The sequence below is a fragment of the Nematolebias whitei genome, chromosome 9 (genome assembly GCF_014905685.2).
Source record: "Nematolebias whitei isolate Nwh7 chromosome 9, NemWhi1, whole genome shotgun sequence".
In the NCBI taxonomy this organism is placed as follows: domain Eukaryota; kingdom Metazoa; phylum Chordata; class Actinopteri; order Cyprinodontiformes; family Rivulidae; genus Nematolebias; species Nematolebias whitei.
Window position 1 is genome coordinate 52414768 of NC_056506.1, and position 17695 is coordinate 52432462.

Here is a 17695-nt window from a genome sequence, read left to right on the forward strand (position 1 = left end):
TATATATGTATGTGTGTATATATATGTATATATGTATGTGTGTATATGTATATGTGTGTGTATATATGTGTGTGTATTTGTGTATATATATGTGTATATATGTGTATATATATGTGTATATATGTGTATAAATATGTGTATATGTGTGTATATGTATATATATATGTGTATATGTGTGTATATGTATATATATGTATGTATGTATATGTATATATATATATATATGTGTATATATATGTGTATATAGATATATGTGTGTGTATGTATATATATATGTGTGTATGTATATATGTGTATATATGTGTGTATATATATATATATATATATATATATATATATATATATATATATATATGTCTATATATGTGTGTATATATGTATATGTATATGTGTATGTTCCTGGATAGAGAGGAACGATGGTTTGAGAGAGGAGTAAAGGAGTCCATCTTTGTGAAAATAAATCGTCCATCATTAAACAGGGGTGGAGCCTCCAGGTTCAACTGTCCCCCTCTTACAATGCTGTGATTGCTAGTATCACTCAGCCTTCTGTGAACAGTAAACAGCCATCAGGTGCTAATGATCCATTGTTAGGCTGATGGTCCTTCTTGATCATGTGAGCAGCTGGTTTTGGTTGTCAGCAGCAAAACTGTTTGATCCACTCTGAGAAGGTGCTATTTAAGAGACTGAGATGAATACAGCACCTCAGACTGAGGAAGTCTCTTGGATGAGAGACGAAACGTTTCTATATTTTTTTGCTTTGTTTTGTTTTTTGTTTTTTTGAATGTCCAGAGGACCAGATTGAACTTTTTTGGATTTTTCTACCTGGATTATTGAGCATGCATCAGGATACTAATCACCTTACCTTACTTTGGCTCAACAGAGTGAAGATTAATTTATTTATATTTTTCCTCAACGGAGCTTATGGATTTATAATTTTCTGTTTTTACTCATCGGAGCTTTACAGATTTATAATTCTTTGGTTCAACTCATTGGAGCAAAGGAATTACAACACGATTGGACTGTTTTGCCCCTTGGACATAAACCAACAATCAACAGTAACACCTTTCAAGTAACAAGTGGATTTTTGACTACTAACTTTGCTATGTAACTGAATAATCACTATGGATTTCTGCTGTAATGTTTTTCCCCTGCAAATCATTAATTAAAGCAAAGCATAAAATGCAACATTCTGCACTATCATTTCACCACTTCGTGTTCATGAATTTAAGAAGCTTGGTTCAATTCTAACAAAACCTGAGGTTTTTTAAGGTTTTCTCAGCTTTGATTATAAACAACATCCTGGAATGTTATTCCTAGATTCTAAAAATAACCAGATCAGTAAGAAAAGCCATTCTACAATGGAGGTGGGCGGCCATGAATGCAAGTTTCCCTGTGGGCAACGATCCAACTCCGGCTGCTAGGTTGGGTGAGTCATGGGGTGAGATAAGGGTGTGACTTGCAAATGAAGGTTGTTAACAAATCTGGGTGAGTCACCTTCAACACAGCCTTAAGTAGAACTAACCTAAGGTCACTCTGGGTAATACCCAAGTGCTAGATTTGGTTTGTGATACCCCTTAGAGGAGAGGCTGCAGTGGGGTTTTAGCCATAACTCAAGTGGTAACTTCACTGGGTAGAAAGACACGGCCAAAACCGATACTTTACGACATGATCATCATTGATTTTATATGAGGCTGTAATAATCTCCCCTAAAGTACAATTTGTACAAATATATGCATGCATGTCCAAAAAGGCAACTTGAGGTAAGTTTTATTAATGTTGGATACGTTTCAAAGTTAGAATTAAATCCTGCTAACACAAAACATATTTTTTAATTCATAGATTTAAAGTGGATATTAAACTGATTAATTTAAGTGATTGTTTAAAGTTTTTTTTTTTAATCAAGGGGCAGATATACATTTTTTTCTTCTTTCTGCACTCTTTTCATTCATTGTTATCTTTTTGATGAATTTGTTTTCGTTTATTTTGTTTCTTTTAAATGAATGAATAAATGAATAAAATAAAATAATAAAAAAAATTAAATGGCTTTTAACATCAAAGTTCATGGCATAAACCAACACAGACATGTTCCTTTACCATTTTACATTGTTTTATAATGTAGCTGTTTTTGTTTCATTTTTTTTAATATATAATTTACAAATTGTACTTGTAATTTTCAATTCATATGCATTTTTATGATTGTCTACTGTTGTACTGATAAATATCTCTTGGAGGGTAAACTATATCTTGGCTGCAAGTATCAAGCTGCAAAATCTTTAATTTTCTACAACTGATAGCGGTTGGTCATTAATTACAATGAAGTTTAGCAACTTCTTGGTAAACATTCGAGCTCAGAGGCTTCAGCGATGTATTCTTCTCGTTCAGTCCGAAGCAGGCAGCCTGATTTCGGTCAGCCACACTCAGTCTGCCCCTCTTCCGAGACGAGCAGACTGAGCGGGGCAGATTGGGCACGGCTGGCAGTGCAGTGGTTGGGCTGCCTGCTTTGGGTTGAGCCAGAGGAGTGCACCGCTGAAGCCATGGAGCTCAAACCAACAATTTTCAGTCAGGCCATCTGGACAGTTTCTTTTTTTTTTGTGTTGAAACGTTTCACCTTCCATTCAGAAGGCTTCATCAGTCAAGGAAACACACAACACAAAACTGATTCTTCTTTTTCTTTTTTTATTTATATAGCGCCAAATCACAACAAAGTTGTCTCAGGGCACTTTACAGAAACATTCACATACATAAAAGCCAATTAGTAAAGTTCTCTCTATCTAACGAGGCCAGCCGACAAGTTGAATCATGGCTTCGTTGCGGTCTCCTATCCCGAGCAAGCACAATGGCAACAGTGGAAAGCTTACTCCAAAGTGGAACAAACCAGTTATGTTGGTGCTAACATGGTCTAGAAGGAAAAAGACCAAGGAAAAAAATGCTCCTATAATAGGGGTTGCACTATATTCTGAAACTAACGGTAATCGGTTCAGGGCATTAACACTGTGTACTTACTCCCTAATTCAAATAAAATGTCATACATACATGCATACATCCCTTATGTAGAAAACTTTACCAATTGACTTTTATGTATGTGAATGTTTCTTTAAAGTGCCCTGAGACAACTTTGTTGTGATTTGGCGCTTTATAACTAAACTGAATTAAATTGAATTGAATACATACCACCACCAGAGGATCACAGCCAACAATTTGAGTCCAGAACAGGTTTAATACATGTTGTTGATTAATAAAGGCTGGCCCTGAGGTTATTTGGATTACTCTGTGGTCTGTTTCCATCTCTGCCACTCGCAGCTGGAATAATATTCCCTTTGATGTACTCCATCTCCTTCATTGGGTCGACAAACATTTTATCTTTCCCTCTGTGGGTAATTCTGAGCTTCGCTGGGTAGAGGAAACCATATTGAACCCCTGTCTGGTCCTATAGAAACTGTTTTGCCTCCATAAACGCTGCCTTAACTCTTGCCACCTGCGGAGCTTAATCGGCTGAGATGAACACGGCTGACCCTTTGAAGCTCCTCCGGCCACTGCTGCACATTCACTGTGCGTTCACTGTAAAATCTCCACACAATCTCATTTAGCTACAGCATGCACTCTCAGGACATTATTACCTGCAGTGTTCCCTCAGTGCGGACTGAACTTGGCAAAAGGACCTTCTCCTACTCTTCTCCTGTTTCCTGGAATATCTTACAAAAAGACCTCAAGCTCTCGACCTTTGACCTCTCTAAGTGGCTTTAAGAATCTGTTGGACTCCTGGCAGGGACCGATGCAGACATGTTCATGTTTATAGTTTTCTACATTCGCCTTAGAATCTAGCTGTTTTCGTTACTCTTTTTGCCATCTTATTTGTAAAAATAAATAAATAAATAAAATATAATGTAAAAAATATTTGTATGGCTTTTTATAACTGTTTATTGTTGTTGCTGTTGTCCATTGTTGTCATCTTTCTTTGTTGAAATCAGGTCTCTCTTGTTAATGAGTCCTCGAGGCTCAATGGGATTTACCTGTCTAAATAAAGGTTGAATGAATTCTCGATAGTAATTAAGCTTAGCCACAACAGTTCTGGGTTCACCCATCGGAGCTTTTCCTGCCCGGCTTCCGGTATACAAAGTTGATCAGCGGTGGTTTATCCAGCCCTAGGACCTCCGTTAGCATGTTAGCAACCATGGTGGGCAAGCATTCACCTGCCGACTCGGAAAGTCCAACAATCCTGATATCACATTTGGCCTGCCCCTCCACAGCTTCAAACTATCTTTTAAGCCCATTGATCTCAGTCCTCAACTCCACTACTGTCCCCCAAAGCCCTTCCAGATTGTCGGAGTGGGAGGACAGGTAAACTTTTCATTTCCGAAGTAGCATATCCTGCTCGGTCCAGTTCCACTTTAAGACTCGCAGCAGTGTTCATCAATTCAATCCGTACTACTTGCAGCTCACTCTTGATAAAGTCAAATTCTTCTGTTAAAGCCGCCCATAATTCTGTTTTTATCATTGCTACAACATCAGCTCTGACTGAGGCCAGAAGGTCTATCCCCAGTCGACTCCTCCCTCCCCCAGAGCATAGTGGAAAGAGAGCCAAGGCAGCCACTTCATTAGCACATCCATCACGGTGATCCAAGGCTTTAGCATTAGCAATAAGCTGTGGGGGTGGGGTTGTAGATGGAATTTTAGTTTTCTTCTGCTTTGGGGCCATTTCACCAGCCTACTGAACCAGTTCTGCGATGATACCGGTCTTAGAAACTAAATTCAGCCCAAAAATCAGAGGGTGCAGTTATAAAAAATATTTTTTCTTAAGGGCAAATGTGAGCTTCCTCAAAACGTAGCTTAAATGCTGACCGCCATTTTATCTCCACGTGCAGCCTGATTTTTAACTGGTACAGGCAAAAGAGCCCAAAGAGAGCACTTCTGGCCTCCCTGCACTGGCTCTTGGTTCACTTTCGAGTTCAGTTCAAAATCCTACTGTATGTTTTCAAATCTCTGAACAGCTCTGCCCCCTCTTATCTCGCTGATGTGCTGCAGCCATATGTCCCACAGCGCTCTCTGAGGTCCGCAGATCAGTTGCTTCTGTTTGTTCCAGGAACCCCTCTTAAGCTCAGAGGTGACAGGGCCTTCTCTGTTGCAGGTCTAAAACTGTGGAATGATTTACCACTGCATGCCAGGCAGTCTCCTACTCTCACTGTTTTTAAGTCTCGCTTAAAAAAACATTTTTATTCCCTGGCTTTTGACACTATAGAATACAGACAGGTTAAAAACAAATTACACAATGTCAGCCATTTAGTTATCTTTTTCCATTTAGATCTATGTTTTTATCCTGTGTCCTTTGCTTGTTTGTTTCTGCTGTACAACACTTTGGTTGGCCTTGTTGCTGTTTTAAGTGATTTATAAATGAAGTGGTATTGTATGGTGGGTGGTGGTGATGATGATGATAATGATGATGATAATGATGATGATGGTTGACTGAAGATGATTTTCTGTCCTTCAGGGATGCAGCAGGCCTCCATCAACTTAACTCAATCTCTTCATGAAGTCTACGAACTGGACTGGCATGGCAAGGAAGATATTGTAACCATTGGGAAGGTCAGTCTTTCAGGAAACCCAGTCCTATCCGTTCGTTCATCTAACATTGGATCATCTATCATTTATTCATCTGTCCAACTGTCCATCCAACATCCAACTGTCCATCTAACATACATACAGTGTACATCTGTTTGTCCCTCTTTTGTAAACACAAATCAGATATTGGGAATGAACCTTTACTCAGCTAATGCTCATTACTCTAAGGGGTTCTCAGCAAGTTAAAGCTCATAACATTACATAAAATAAATTGAAGAACAACTATATTTAAAATATAATTATTATTTACATTGTAATACTGTAGCACACACCTTCAATGTATAAATACAAATATTTTTTTTGCACTCTGCCTTGTGTTTAGATTGCCTTAGCTCTAGTTTATTTAGCCTTAGCTCAGATTTATGTATTGGAATCCCAGTCTGATCATCTGAAACGCAAGAATTAAGACAAAGTACTTTTATTTTTTGTGCTTTTATTACAAAAATGATATTTACAACCTATTTCAAACCAAGGAATGCATTTTGAATATGATGGTTCCAGTAATTTTATGGTAAGAAGGGTGACTTATGAAATATTGTCACGTCTAAAATACATGTTTATATTTTAATTACTGTGGATAAAGAGGAGTGAAACTCTTCAACTGAAAGAAAATCAGGCTTAAATGGTTTACTCCAAATTATGAAGCAAAATAAAAAGTACAGCTGAATAATGTGTTTATCTGTTAATAACCCAGAACAAAAGTGAAATAATTCTGACATCAAACCATAATTAGAAAGCAGGGATCTGGACCTCCGACCATCAGGAGGTTCTTCCCATTAACACACGTGCTCGTTGACCTGGGCAGAAGGAGCTGAAGGTGGATGTTGTCCCCTGGACACAAGACCTTGGCACAGCTCCAGGAGGGCACTTGCAGGAACAGTTGGTGGGATCTTGGTACCTCAGGGTTTACGTTAGACTGCCATCAGTTTCCCAGGAGTTCAAATCACCCAGCATTCATTGGAGATGGTTTTCTCAGATGGAGGAGAACATGCAGCGTTCTCACAGATCAAGTTAAGAGGCAGGTTCAGCCAGGTCTGGTTTGCACCATCTTAACAAGAAAAAGTGTTTCAAAAGCAACAAAATTCATTTGAATTATTTCCCAAATTACGTCAAATGTTTTCAAGATGTTCATTCAACTTTTATTTATACAGATAAATCACAATGAGCCTTGGAGACTCATTTACAAGTGAGACCTGTTTAGACAGACAAAAAGTAGAGAAAAGTGACAATAGGGTAAATTTATTAATCTTTATTTAACCAGGCAAGTCCCATTGAGATCACAGATCTCTTTTGCAAGGGAGGTCTGGGCCTGAAGGCAGCCTAACATGCATGTTTTTGGGAGGCAAAAAAAAAACTTGTAACTGGCACTTTGCCCTGGCCAAGGCAGAGTGCCAGTAATTGAAAAAAAGATCCCTCACATGAAGCAACAAAGTGACACAGACATTCCGCAGGGGGGAGAGGAGATAGCAAAAGGTGGTGAGATTATTCATGCCAGAGGTTCCATAGTAGTCTGAATAATATAATATAATATATTCAGTCACTCGCTTCTTTCCTTGCGTCACAGAAAAAAGTTTTACGACCTGCTTCTCTCTCAGGCAAAATGGGGTCAACAACTCTGCACAGTTCCTTGGCAAAGGCAGAAAAAGAGTGACAACTCCTACTGTTAGCTTGCCACTCTGAAGTGCCTCAAGACTTAGCTTTACCAGATAATAGGGAAATGACATATGCCACTCGAGCACATTCAGGTTCACCTCTAAAACGTTCTGGAGGGGACAGGCGTGGTTCCAGGTGAGATGTAGGAGATACTTGAGTGACAGCTTGTGCTCCAGCCATGTGTACAGGTCTCTGAGAAACAGAATCTTTATACAAATCCTTTGAAGCACAAATTATGTCCTGTACATCGGATTCTAATTTAATTATAGCCCCTCTACACCAGAGCGCCACTCTTGAGCTGGTGCTGGATCCATTTTCGGCCAGATTATTCTGTAACGGACTGGTTTTAGGATCAAAAACAGCACCAGAACTCAGGAGTAGTTTAAAGCTTTTATTTTTGTAACCGCTTCTGGTGGAGGCTTGGGTCCAGACGGTGGTCCAATCTATTAACAGGAGAGACAGGTTAGTGACTGCACATGAAGTTTGAAAAACGATGGCTAAACTAAAATGGTCACTAACCTTCTCAATTGGTAGCAGGACAGGAGGAGAAGCCGTGGACTGGGTGATATCACTCATGCAGAGTAATCTGCAGCAGGAAAGCAGGATGATGGTATGTCCAGATCTCGTGGTTCAGTGAGGGTAGCAGGGGGTCAATAGCCAGGAAGACAAAAACTTGCAAAGCAAAAAATGCAGAGAAGGGTGATCTGAAACACGTGGTCGAGAGAGAGCAAGCAAGGGTCGTATTACCGTGGTCAGAAAATTGTAGAGGTGTCCAGTCAGGAGCAAGGCAAAAGCGAAGAGTCAGGAGACGAAGCAGGGTTCAAGATCAGAAATCAAGGTCGAGGAAAATGCTGGAGAATTTTCTGGCTGGAGAGCTTTCAATAATCTGGCACGGAGAGTGAGAGTGGAGCTTAAGTATTGAGCTGAACAGGTGCAGCAGATGAGTGCAGATTGCTGAGAGAGAGTGACAGGAGCAGAAAATGGGTGATAGGCAGTGCAGGACTGAACAGGATGAAATAAACAGAAACTGAGGGGGATCCAGGGGCGAACTATGACACTCATAGCTTAATACAGGTGTGCCCAACCAGTCGGTCGCCCGCGAGCTGGTTCCCAGTCGCCCGCGAAGCGAAGCCTTGACTTGTATTCTCACAGACATAGTCTCGCGAGTTTTGGGTGCGGTGACACAGCTCTCACGAGACTTTAGGCTCAGTCGTGGAGTAATGTCGGTGCGCAGAAAACATGGATGGAAAACTAGCGAACAAGCAAACGAAAACTTATTATTTTCACACAGAGTGGGAGGAGGAGTATTTTTTTGTTTATTCTAATTCGAAGTCCATTTGCCTCATCTGTAATTCGAGCGTTGCCTTACCCAAAAAGTGTAACTTGGAGCGGCATTTCAAGACGATGCACAAACGGTTTGAGACAGATTTCCCTCTTAAAAGTTCTTTACGGACTCAGAAAGTGCGGGAGCTAAAAAACAAGCTTGCAGCCCAGCAGTCAGTCTTCACTCGGCCCAGCACAAAAGGTAAAGCTGCTACGATAGCTTCCTACCGTGTTAGCCGCATCCTGGCTCAACATAAGAAGGCTTTCAGCGATGGACAAGTTATGAAAGAAGCGTTTATTGAGGCTGCAGATGCGCTTTTTCATGATTTTAAAAATAAAAGTGAGATCGTAGCTGCTATTAAAGACGTGCAGTTGTCCAGACAAACAGTGACACGGCGATGTGAGGGAATGTCTGTGGATGTGGAGGAGCAGCTAAAAAAGGACGTGGAACAATGTGAGTGTTTCTCTCTTCAGTTTGATGAGTCGACAGACATGGTGGATGTAGCCCAGCTGTGTGTTTTTATCAGAATGGCCTTTGCAGACATGAGTGCAAAAGAGGAGCTGCTCACCATCTTGCCTTTGAAGGGACACACAAGAGGAGAAGATATTTTTAATGCGTTTATGGAGTTTGTTAATAAAAGCAACTTGCCCCTCTTTAAACTAATTTCTATAACAACTGATGGCGCTCCAGCAATGACTGGTCACACCAGTGGATTTGTTGCACTCTGCAAGCAGAATGATGCTTTCCCAGACATTTTGCACTATCACTGCATCATCCACCAACAGGCCCTGTGTGGGAAGATTTTAAACATGAAGGAAGTGATGGATGTTGCCATGAAAACTGTGTGCTCTATAAGGGCCAGGAGTCTGCAGAGGAGGTTGTTCCGGGCTCACTTGGAGGAGGCAGGAGCAGACCACACAGACCTGCTGCTGCACATGGACGTCAGGTGGCTAAGCAGAGGTACATTTCTGGACAGATTCAGTGAGCTGTTGCCTGAGATCAGGGATTTTCTGAAGCTGTCAGATCATGGTGAACATTCAAAACTAGAGGACACCCAGTGGCTTTTGGATTTAGCCTTCCTCACAGATCTCACCAGCCTGCTCAATGAACTGAATTTGGAGCTTCAGGGAAAGGACAAAAACATAATCCACATGATCAGTTCTGTGAGCACCTTCAAAAGCAGGCTGCAACTGCTCACAAGTCGGCTGCAACGCAGGGACCTGCGAAACTTCCCACACATGGAGGCAGAGCTACAGCGCCAAGGGAAAGAGGTCCCACAACTGGACAGTGCACACTATTCTAAGCAGGTTCAGAGCATCTCAGCAGAATTTGAGAGACGATTTACTGACTTTTCCTCCATCGAGCCTGTTACCAGCTACATGTGTTATCCTTTTGGAAATGTTGATGTGGATGACATTGTGTCCAAATTGGTGTCCGTGTTTCAGCTGGACAGCTCTGGTGTTGAAAATGAGGTGTTGAGTCTGCAAAATGACATTGGGATCAAATCCAGAGCATCACCTGGCGTGGATGGAGAGTTCTGGAGTCTGCTGTCAGAAGAAAAGTATCCTAACATCCGAAGATGTGCTTTGAACTTAACAGCACTTTTTGGATCTACCTACCTGTGCGAGTCTGCTTTTTCACACATGAAAATCATCAAGTCCAAAAACAGATCCACAATGAATGATGATCATCTGGAGACCTGCCTGCGCCTCGCAACCACCTCATACTGCCCATCTTATGAGACCCTGGCCTCCTCCTCTCAGTGTCAGAAGTCCCACTAAGGTAGAGACACATTTATTTTATACAGCTTGCATAAAAAGTTGTCTCCTATAGACACATCACGTTCTGTTTTATTTACTTTAAAGAAGTGAGGAGTAGGGATTGATGAAAAATTATGTTTGTTGATAATGAGACTGGACGAGTAGCTCTCGGCAAATTGCCGACTTCAAAAGTAGCTCTTGGTTCAAAAAAGGTTGGGCACCCCTGGCTTAATAAAATCAGTAAGTTCACAGTTTCAAAGTGTTTGATTGGCCAAAGATATATTTTAAAGATGCTCCTCCATCTATATATTTAAAAGTGTAATCAGAAAATAGAAAACCCTTAACTGTGCTGGTAACGTTAATTAGATGTTAATAATGATAAGTGATGTCAATTTGATGTTAATAAACTATCAGGGGCATTTACTCGGACATCTGTCTGGCCTCCATCCTTCAAACCCCTGTCATTGGACTTTCAACGCCTCTGTCAGCGACTCGTTTGAAGCTGCAGTTCAGGAAAAAAGAACAAACATCCTTCTCCCACAAATCACAAAACTCCATCAGTCATCTAACTAAATTTCTATATTTTTCATTATCAATATATAATTATCAATTATCATTCCTTATTGGTAAGTCAATGGTTCATATTGTAGGTTCATACTCATCTGTCACCCCTCTGGGAACGTGGATCACAAACTCACACAGGTGATCCCTGTGTTCATCTTCCTGGAGCTTCTTCTGCTCAGATAACCTGAACAGGTGATAAGAAACACAAACAGCACAACACCCTGCTGGCAACCAGCCAGAGTCCATTAGCGTTGTACATCTCTGTGTGATAGACGATTCGATTCGCATCTAGATACAAAGGTTACAATTCGATTCAAAAACGATTTATTTTAAAAACAGAACGATTTGATTCGATTCGATACAGTGGAAGAGCGATTCGGTTCGATTCGATTCAACTTTATATAATTCTACAGTTTAACATTTGTTGAATGTAGACAAATATTAATTATGAACAAAAAGGGCCATTTCTATAAATGTGACATTCTTACATTATTTTTAAATTTGTAAAAGTTTACATATATCATATCTAAAAGCGTGCAGTAAGGCACTGGCAAAAATAAAGTAAAAAGCCAAACAACAGAATCACATGTCAAATGTGTTTATTTTTAGACATGGACCTAAAAAGACCAGCTAAAAGAATATTTCTTTGTTTGATGGGATCAGTATAAAATGAGAAAATAAAGAAAAATTATAAAATGCACAAATGATTACAGCAGCATGTAATAAAAAAAATTAAAAAAAAATAGGAATAAGCTTCAGTAAGCACAAAGCACCTGTGCAATAACCTGTCACACACCCTGCGTAGTTTGGTAGTTATGTGCAATATATATCATGTGCATTTTAGCTTATATTACATTACTACCTTGAAATACTTATTCACACAAATTCATTCTGCTTCACTGTAAAAATTCTACAGTGTTGTTGTTTACCATTTTTCTCTTCAGAAACTTTGTAAATATTATAATTACTTTTTCACTTCTTGGTAGTTTATTTTGTACCCTTATTGCTTTAGTATTTCTTGTTTGCTTGTTTTTTGTTTTTTAGCAAGTCAAATCGGTTCTTCTCATCCTGAACATTTCATTGTGTTAACCTTGCATATGACAAATAAACACAACTTGAACTTGAACTTAATAATACAAAAACATAATGCAAGAACAGTACGCCTAACAACAGCAGCACGAACATGAGTTTGTGTGAGCAGGTGGGCACAGATTAATATAACATCATGTCATTTAAACAGCAGCATGAGATCAGATCAGCAGCATGGATAATCAGCAGCACATATCAACAGTCAAAGTGCCGATTACATGTATAAAAGAAATCAAACTGCAGCTTTCTGACCTGGTGAGGTAGTCTGAACAAAAGTAATGTCCTGCATTTCTACATTCACATCAGGTTCAATCTGAACTCAAACACAGTGAAGTAGTTCACTTCCTTATGTTTGTATGTTTACCTATATTTTTATTAATCATAATCACTGTCCTCATCTTTTTTTTGCAGCAGATTTTTCTTAATGAAAATCAGCTGATCCACATGCTCATGTTTGAGTAGACTGTGTTTTGTGGAACCAATATCTCCTGCAGTGCTGAAAACTCTCTCAGATGCCACACTGGTGGCCGGTATGCACAGATACATTTTAGCCATAGATGACAGCAGTGGCAAGTCCTGTTGCTCTTTCCACCACTGTAGTGGGTTTTTGTTCAGGGGCAAAGGATCACGCTCTCTGTACCTCTTGACTTCTTCATTGGCCTGGTCCCTCACAGATCTAGATGCCGTCCTTACTTGAAAGTCTTCTCCCAACAGCTGGTCCAGGGCTGACATTCTCTTCTTTTTACAAGGAGGTTTATCATCTGAAATAGAAAACAAGTACCATATATTACTGGCTATGTTTGCCATGAAGTTTTTTAATTGACTACCATTTTATTTATAAATCTTCATTTGATGTTCAGAATTTATTTATGTAAGGACTCGTGTACATATGTAAAATATGTATCATTATCATCATCATTATTATTTAACTCTTTCTTTGCATGCAGATCATCTTATTATAGTGAATGTGTTTTATACTGATACTATGACTGCAGCACAAGTTTAAGACAAAGTCTTCTCGTTCTTGATCACAAGTTATAAAACACACAAACCTTTATGCTCATCTTGGGTCTGGGGTACATCAATGCAGACGTCCAGATCTCCATTTGCAGGTTCACTCTGACATGGATCAGTCTGCACTGGACCTCTCTGAACTGAACCCCCCGTTACCTAGAAATAAAACATGAAATACCATTTAGTGTACAGTATGGTTAAATGCAGTGTAAAGAATCAAATAAACAGTAGTCAGAATATATCTAATGACAGCAACAAAACACACCAGACTGTAACTGAATGTACTGTAATATGTATTTTGTCAGTGTGTTGGGGGATTTACCTTGTGATGCAGGGATGCTGCTTCTGCTGATATGCTTGTGAATGTCCTCTCTGCATCATGGTTACTGAGGAAGGGCAGGGACTTAAAACGGGGGTCCAGAGCTGCTGCAGTGTGGAAGAGATCTTCAAGGCCTGTGTAGCGTTTCTCCAAGTCATTCTTGAACGCCTGCTTCATCTCTCTGATTAACACTGAGTCTTCATCTGATGGTTCAAAGTTCTTTTTAAGCTTTGCTTTTACAGGAAGAATCATTGAGAGTGTGGGTCGCTTGTCTTCAGACATGCTGGTAGTCACAAGTTTGACCGGCGCCATCAGTTTGACAATGTCTTCAATGTCGCAGAAGTCTTTGTCCTTGAGAGTATTCACCTCTTCTCCTTTTCTGAGGTCCCTGGACATGAGTGCTGCAGAAATCGCAGGATGTTGCTCAAAAAAGCGTTCAAGCATGTCATGGGAGCTATTCCACCGCGTGGATACATCTTGGATGAGTTTGTGGGAAGGCAAGGCTAGTTGTTTCTGTTTCTCTTGAAGGATTTCTGCTGCCCTCACACTACGATGAAAAAAGGCAACGGCTTTCCTCACTCTCCCCAGCAACCTTGCTACTGTGTCAACTTTAAAGGCTTTCTGTGTGGCGAGATTAATAGTGTGTGCAAAGCACATGAGGTGAGGGGTCATCTCTGCTTCCACTCCAGCTAATACCATGTTTGTGGCATTGTCTGTCACCAGGGCTGGATCTTTATCAAGAAGGTTCCAGTCAACACATGCCTGTTTTAGCAGAGCACCAATGTTTTTCCCAGTGTGGGATCCTTTGAATGCCCTGGTTTGTAACACATGCACATTTAACTTCCAGTCTGGAGAGATGTAGTGGACAGTGATGGTCACGTAAGACTCAGTGGAGCATGACGTCCAGGCATCGGTTGTAATAGCAACTCGCTCTGCATGTGCCAATTCTTTTTCAACTTGGCTCTTCACTTGGGCATACAACGCTGGCATGCATGTGTTTGTGATATGCTGCCGGGACGGAATCTTGTATCTGGGCTCTAACGTATGAATCAAATCCTGAAATCCTTCCCCCTCCACTATATTGTACGGCCATAAGCCCTTAGCTATGAAACGGGTTATTGATGCCGTTATATCCTTAGCTCGTGATGAACTGTCGCCGAGTTGCCCGTAAAATTTAGTGATAACGTTACCCGTCGCTGTCTGTGTGGCAGCTGCCTGCTCCTGCTCGTTGTTATGGGGCTTGAGAAGTTCGCCATACTCCTCTCTGTGTTTTCTCGTTGCATGTTGATCAAGGTTTGTTGTGCTACCAGTGTACTTCAGAGGTGCTCTGCATAGCTTACAAATAGCGTGGTTTTTGTCGAGTTTTCCGTCCTTCTTGTAAAACCCGAAAACGTTCCACACTTTATAGACTTTTGTCTGGCTGCTGTATTGAAAATCTTTCTCGGTGACCCGCTAACGCTGCTACTATTTACATCCATTCTCGTTGTCTTGGTGAGCTACGGAGCATGCGTGAGAATAGCTTCGCGGGCATTTCCGACTCTCGCGTTGTTTTATAAACGCACTGTCAACCGAGCTAGTCTCGCGATACCCGGTTCATGTCTCTTCAACCGGTTCATCTCAGCATTTGTGGCTGGTTGCTGTCGATTTATACGGCTGCTACCGACACAACCATATCGCTAGCTTGTCAAACCGGATATCCGGTCGTATCGGTTTATCTATAACAACCCTAGAGTCCATCCTTCTACCCATCATCCTATTCCTGTCAAGTTTTTCTGAATTGAGTCATCACTATCATTTATCATTTTATCAGCAACACTTATTGTTTTTCTCTTTTCTCCATGCACCAAATTTCACAAGTCATTGATAATTATTATACAACATCACTCTAAAATGTTATGTCTTAAATCATGTTAGTAGTTGTTAGAATTCATTATTATATATTTTCTGTTAGTATCCATTTAACTTGTAAAAATCTTACCCGCGATAAAAACACTGCAATAGATTTGATTTAATCTGCCTGTAACTCTGTCACTGAACATTTTAAGTGATTTAGAAGTAAAATATCAAAGGTTTTCGCCCCGTATATCATATACAATATTCCAGCCTAATTTTTCATCCACAACAACCTCTAAAATTTAGCTTATCTACATTATAGAAAAATCAATAGTCGTTACTTAAAATCATGAATTGTCTCTTTCCTGATTATCTATATTTACTGGTATACAGTCATCCATAACACTTTGATACCTCACTGGTTGTCCCATCTGCCCAGTTTACAGTTTAGGTTCTCAATTCTCCTTATGGTATCTCCTGTAGAGAGAAAAATGGGGGGTGGGGTGGTGGGTCATGGGGGGTGGGGGGGTGTATACAGCCATCCTTCCATCCCTGCTGAAGCGATTTATATTTAACAGTCCTAAAAAGCATTCACAGTAATTATTTTAGTTCAGCATTGCTCCAGAGACCTGTGAAGGGTTAATATTGTTTTAGATATACAAATCACATCAATTAAATAAACCTCAAACATAATCTTTGTTCAACCAGTATTTTTTTAAAGGGACAGGCACCGTTGAAGTGAAAATTTCTCTTTTGAAAACATAAAATTACCAATTTTAATCTGTATTTCTTTAATTTAACACTAAGACTATATCTTAAAACTGTAGGACACTCGCTGTGAGATAATTCTAGCTTTCATCATGACTCTTTCAAGACATTCTGTTAAATCCCATAATTAATGTTGGCTTGTATTACCGTTTAAAACTGTTCATAATTAAAGGTGGATCCATTTTTCTGTCAATTACTCGAATGTGAATCTTCACTGGGGTACATTTTAACATATAGTGTTTGTCTGAAAAGATGATGTCTTTCCATCTCTGTAAAATATTAAGCATTCTGTGTGTGTATGTATGGGTGCGCGTGTGTGTACATGTGTGTTTGAACTTGACTTCTATTTAACCAGGCAAATATCTTTTGTAGGTCACCAGACGTTCCCAGCAAAGGAGGCCTAACTTTACTAAGGAGGCCCTGTGCCTCAAAACCTAACATGCTTGTTTTTTGTTCTGTGGGAGGAATAAAATGATGAATAGTTTTATTGCCTGAAATTAAAAACCCAAACTTACCGAGCTCCCTCCCTGGGCTGCCACCTTACCGTGGTGGAGGGGTTTGAGTGTCCCAATGATCCTAGGAGCTATGCTGTCAGGGGCTTTATGCCCCTAGTAGGGTCACCCATGGCAGACAGGTCCTAGGTGAGGGACCAGACAAAGTGCAGCCCAAAGACCCCAATGATGCGAAACACAAATGGACCTAGTGTTCCCTTGCCCGGACGTGGGTCATCGGGGCCCCTCTCTGGAGCCAGGCCTGGAGGTGGGGCACGCGGGCGAGCGCCTGGTGGCCGGGCTTTTACCCATGGAGCTCGGCCAGGCACAGCTCGAAGAGGAGACGTGGGTCCCCCTTCCCATGGGCTCACCACCTGTGGGAGGGGCCAAAGGGGTCGGGTGCAATGTGGGATGGGTGGTGGCCAAGGGCGGGTACCCTGGCGGTCTGATCCTCGGCTACAGAAGCTGGCTATTGGGACGTGGAATGTCACCTCACTGGTGGGGAAGGAGCCTGAGCTGGTGTGTGAGGTTGAGAGGTTCCGGCTAGAAATAGTCGGACTCACCTCTACGCATGGCTCGGGCTCTGGAACCAGTTTCCTTGAGAGGGGCTGGACACTCTTCCACTCTGGAGTTGCCCCTGGTGAGAGGCGCCGAGAAGGCGTGGGCATACTTATTGCCCCCCAACTTGGTGCCTGTGTATTGGGGTTCACCCCAGTGAATGAGAGGATGGCCTCCCTCCGCCTACGTGTGGGGGGACGGGTTCTGACTGTCGTTTGTGCTTATGCACCAAACGGCAGTTCAGATTGTCCACCCTTTCTGGAGTCCTTGGAGGGGATACTGGAAAGTGCACCTTCTGGGGACTCCCTTGTTCTGCTGGGGGACTTCAATGCTCATGTGGGCAATGACAGTGAGACCTGGAGGGGTGTGGTTGGGAGGAACGGCCCCCCTGATCTGAACCAGAGTGGTGTTCTGTTGTTGGACCTCTCCTCCTCCACCATAATCCTTAGCACTGGCTCTCCTCAGGGATGTGTGTTGAGCCCCCTCCTGTTTACTCTGCTCACATATGATTGTGCAGCTACCCATCCAGGCTGTCACATTGCAAAGTTTGCAGATGATACAGCAGTGGTGGGATACATCACAAACAATGAGTCCAGCTACAGGCAAGAGGTGGAACACCTGGAGAGCTGGTGTAAAGAGAATAACCTTCACATCAATGTGAAGAAGACAAAGGAGATGATTGTGGACTTCAGAAGGAACAAAAACA

At 41.2% G+C, this 17695-nt stretch overlaps 1 protein-coding gene across 1 annotated transcript in view; it reads left to right on the plus strand.

Annotated features, from left to right (window-relative positions):
* The window catches only part of amph (amphiphysin), a gene marked incomplete at its 3' end in the record, with an annotated part of 130644 nt that overhangs the window by 18674 nt on the left and 94275 nt on the right, over window positions 1-17695 (plus strand). Inside the window, 1 exon segment of the mRNA XM_037682489.1 lies at window positions 5486-5580. Coding sequence (XP_037538417.1) covers window positions 5486-5580 — 95 coding nt within the window.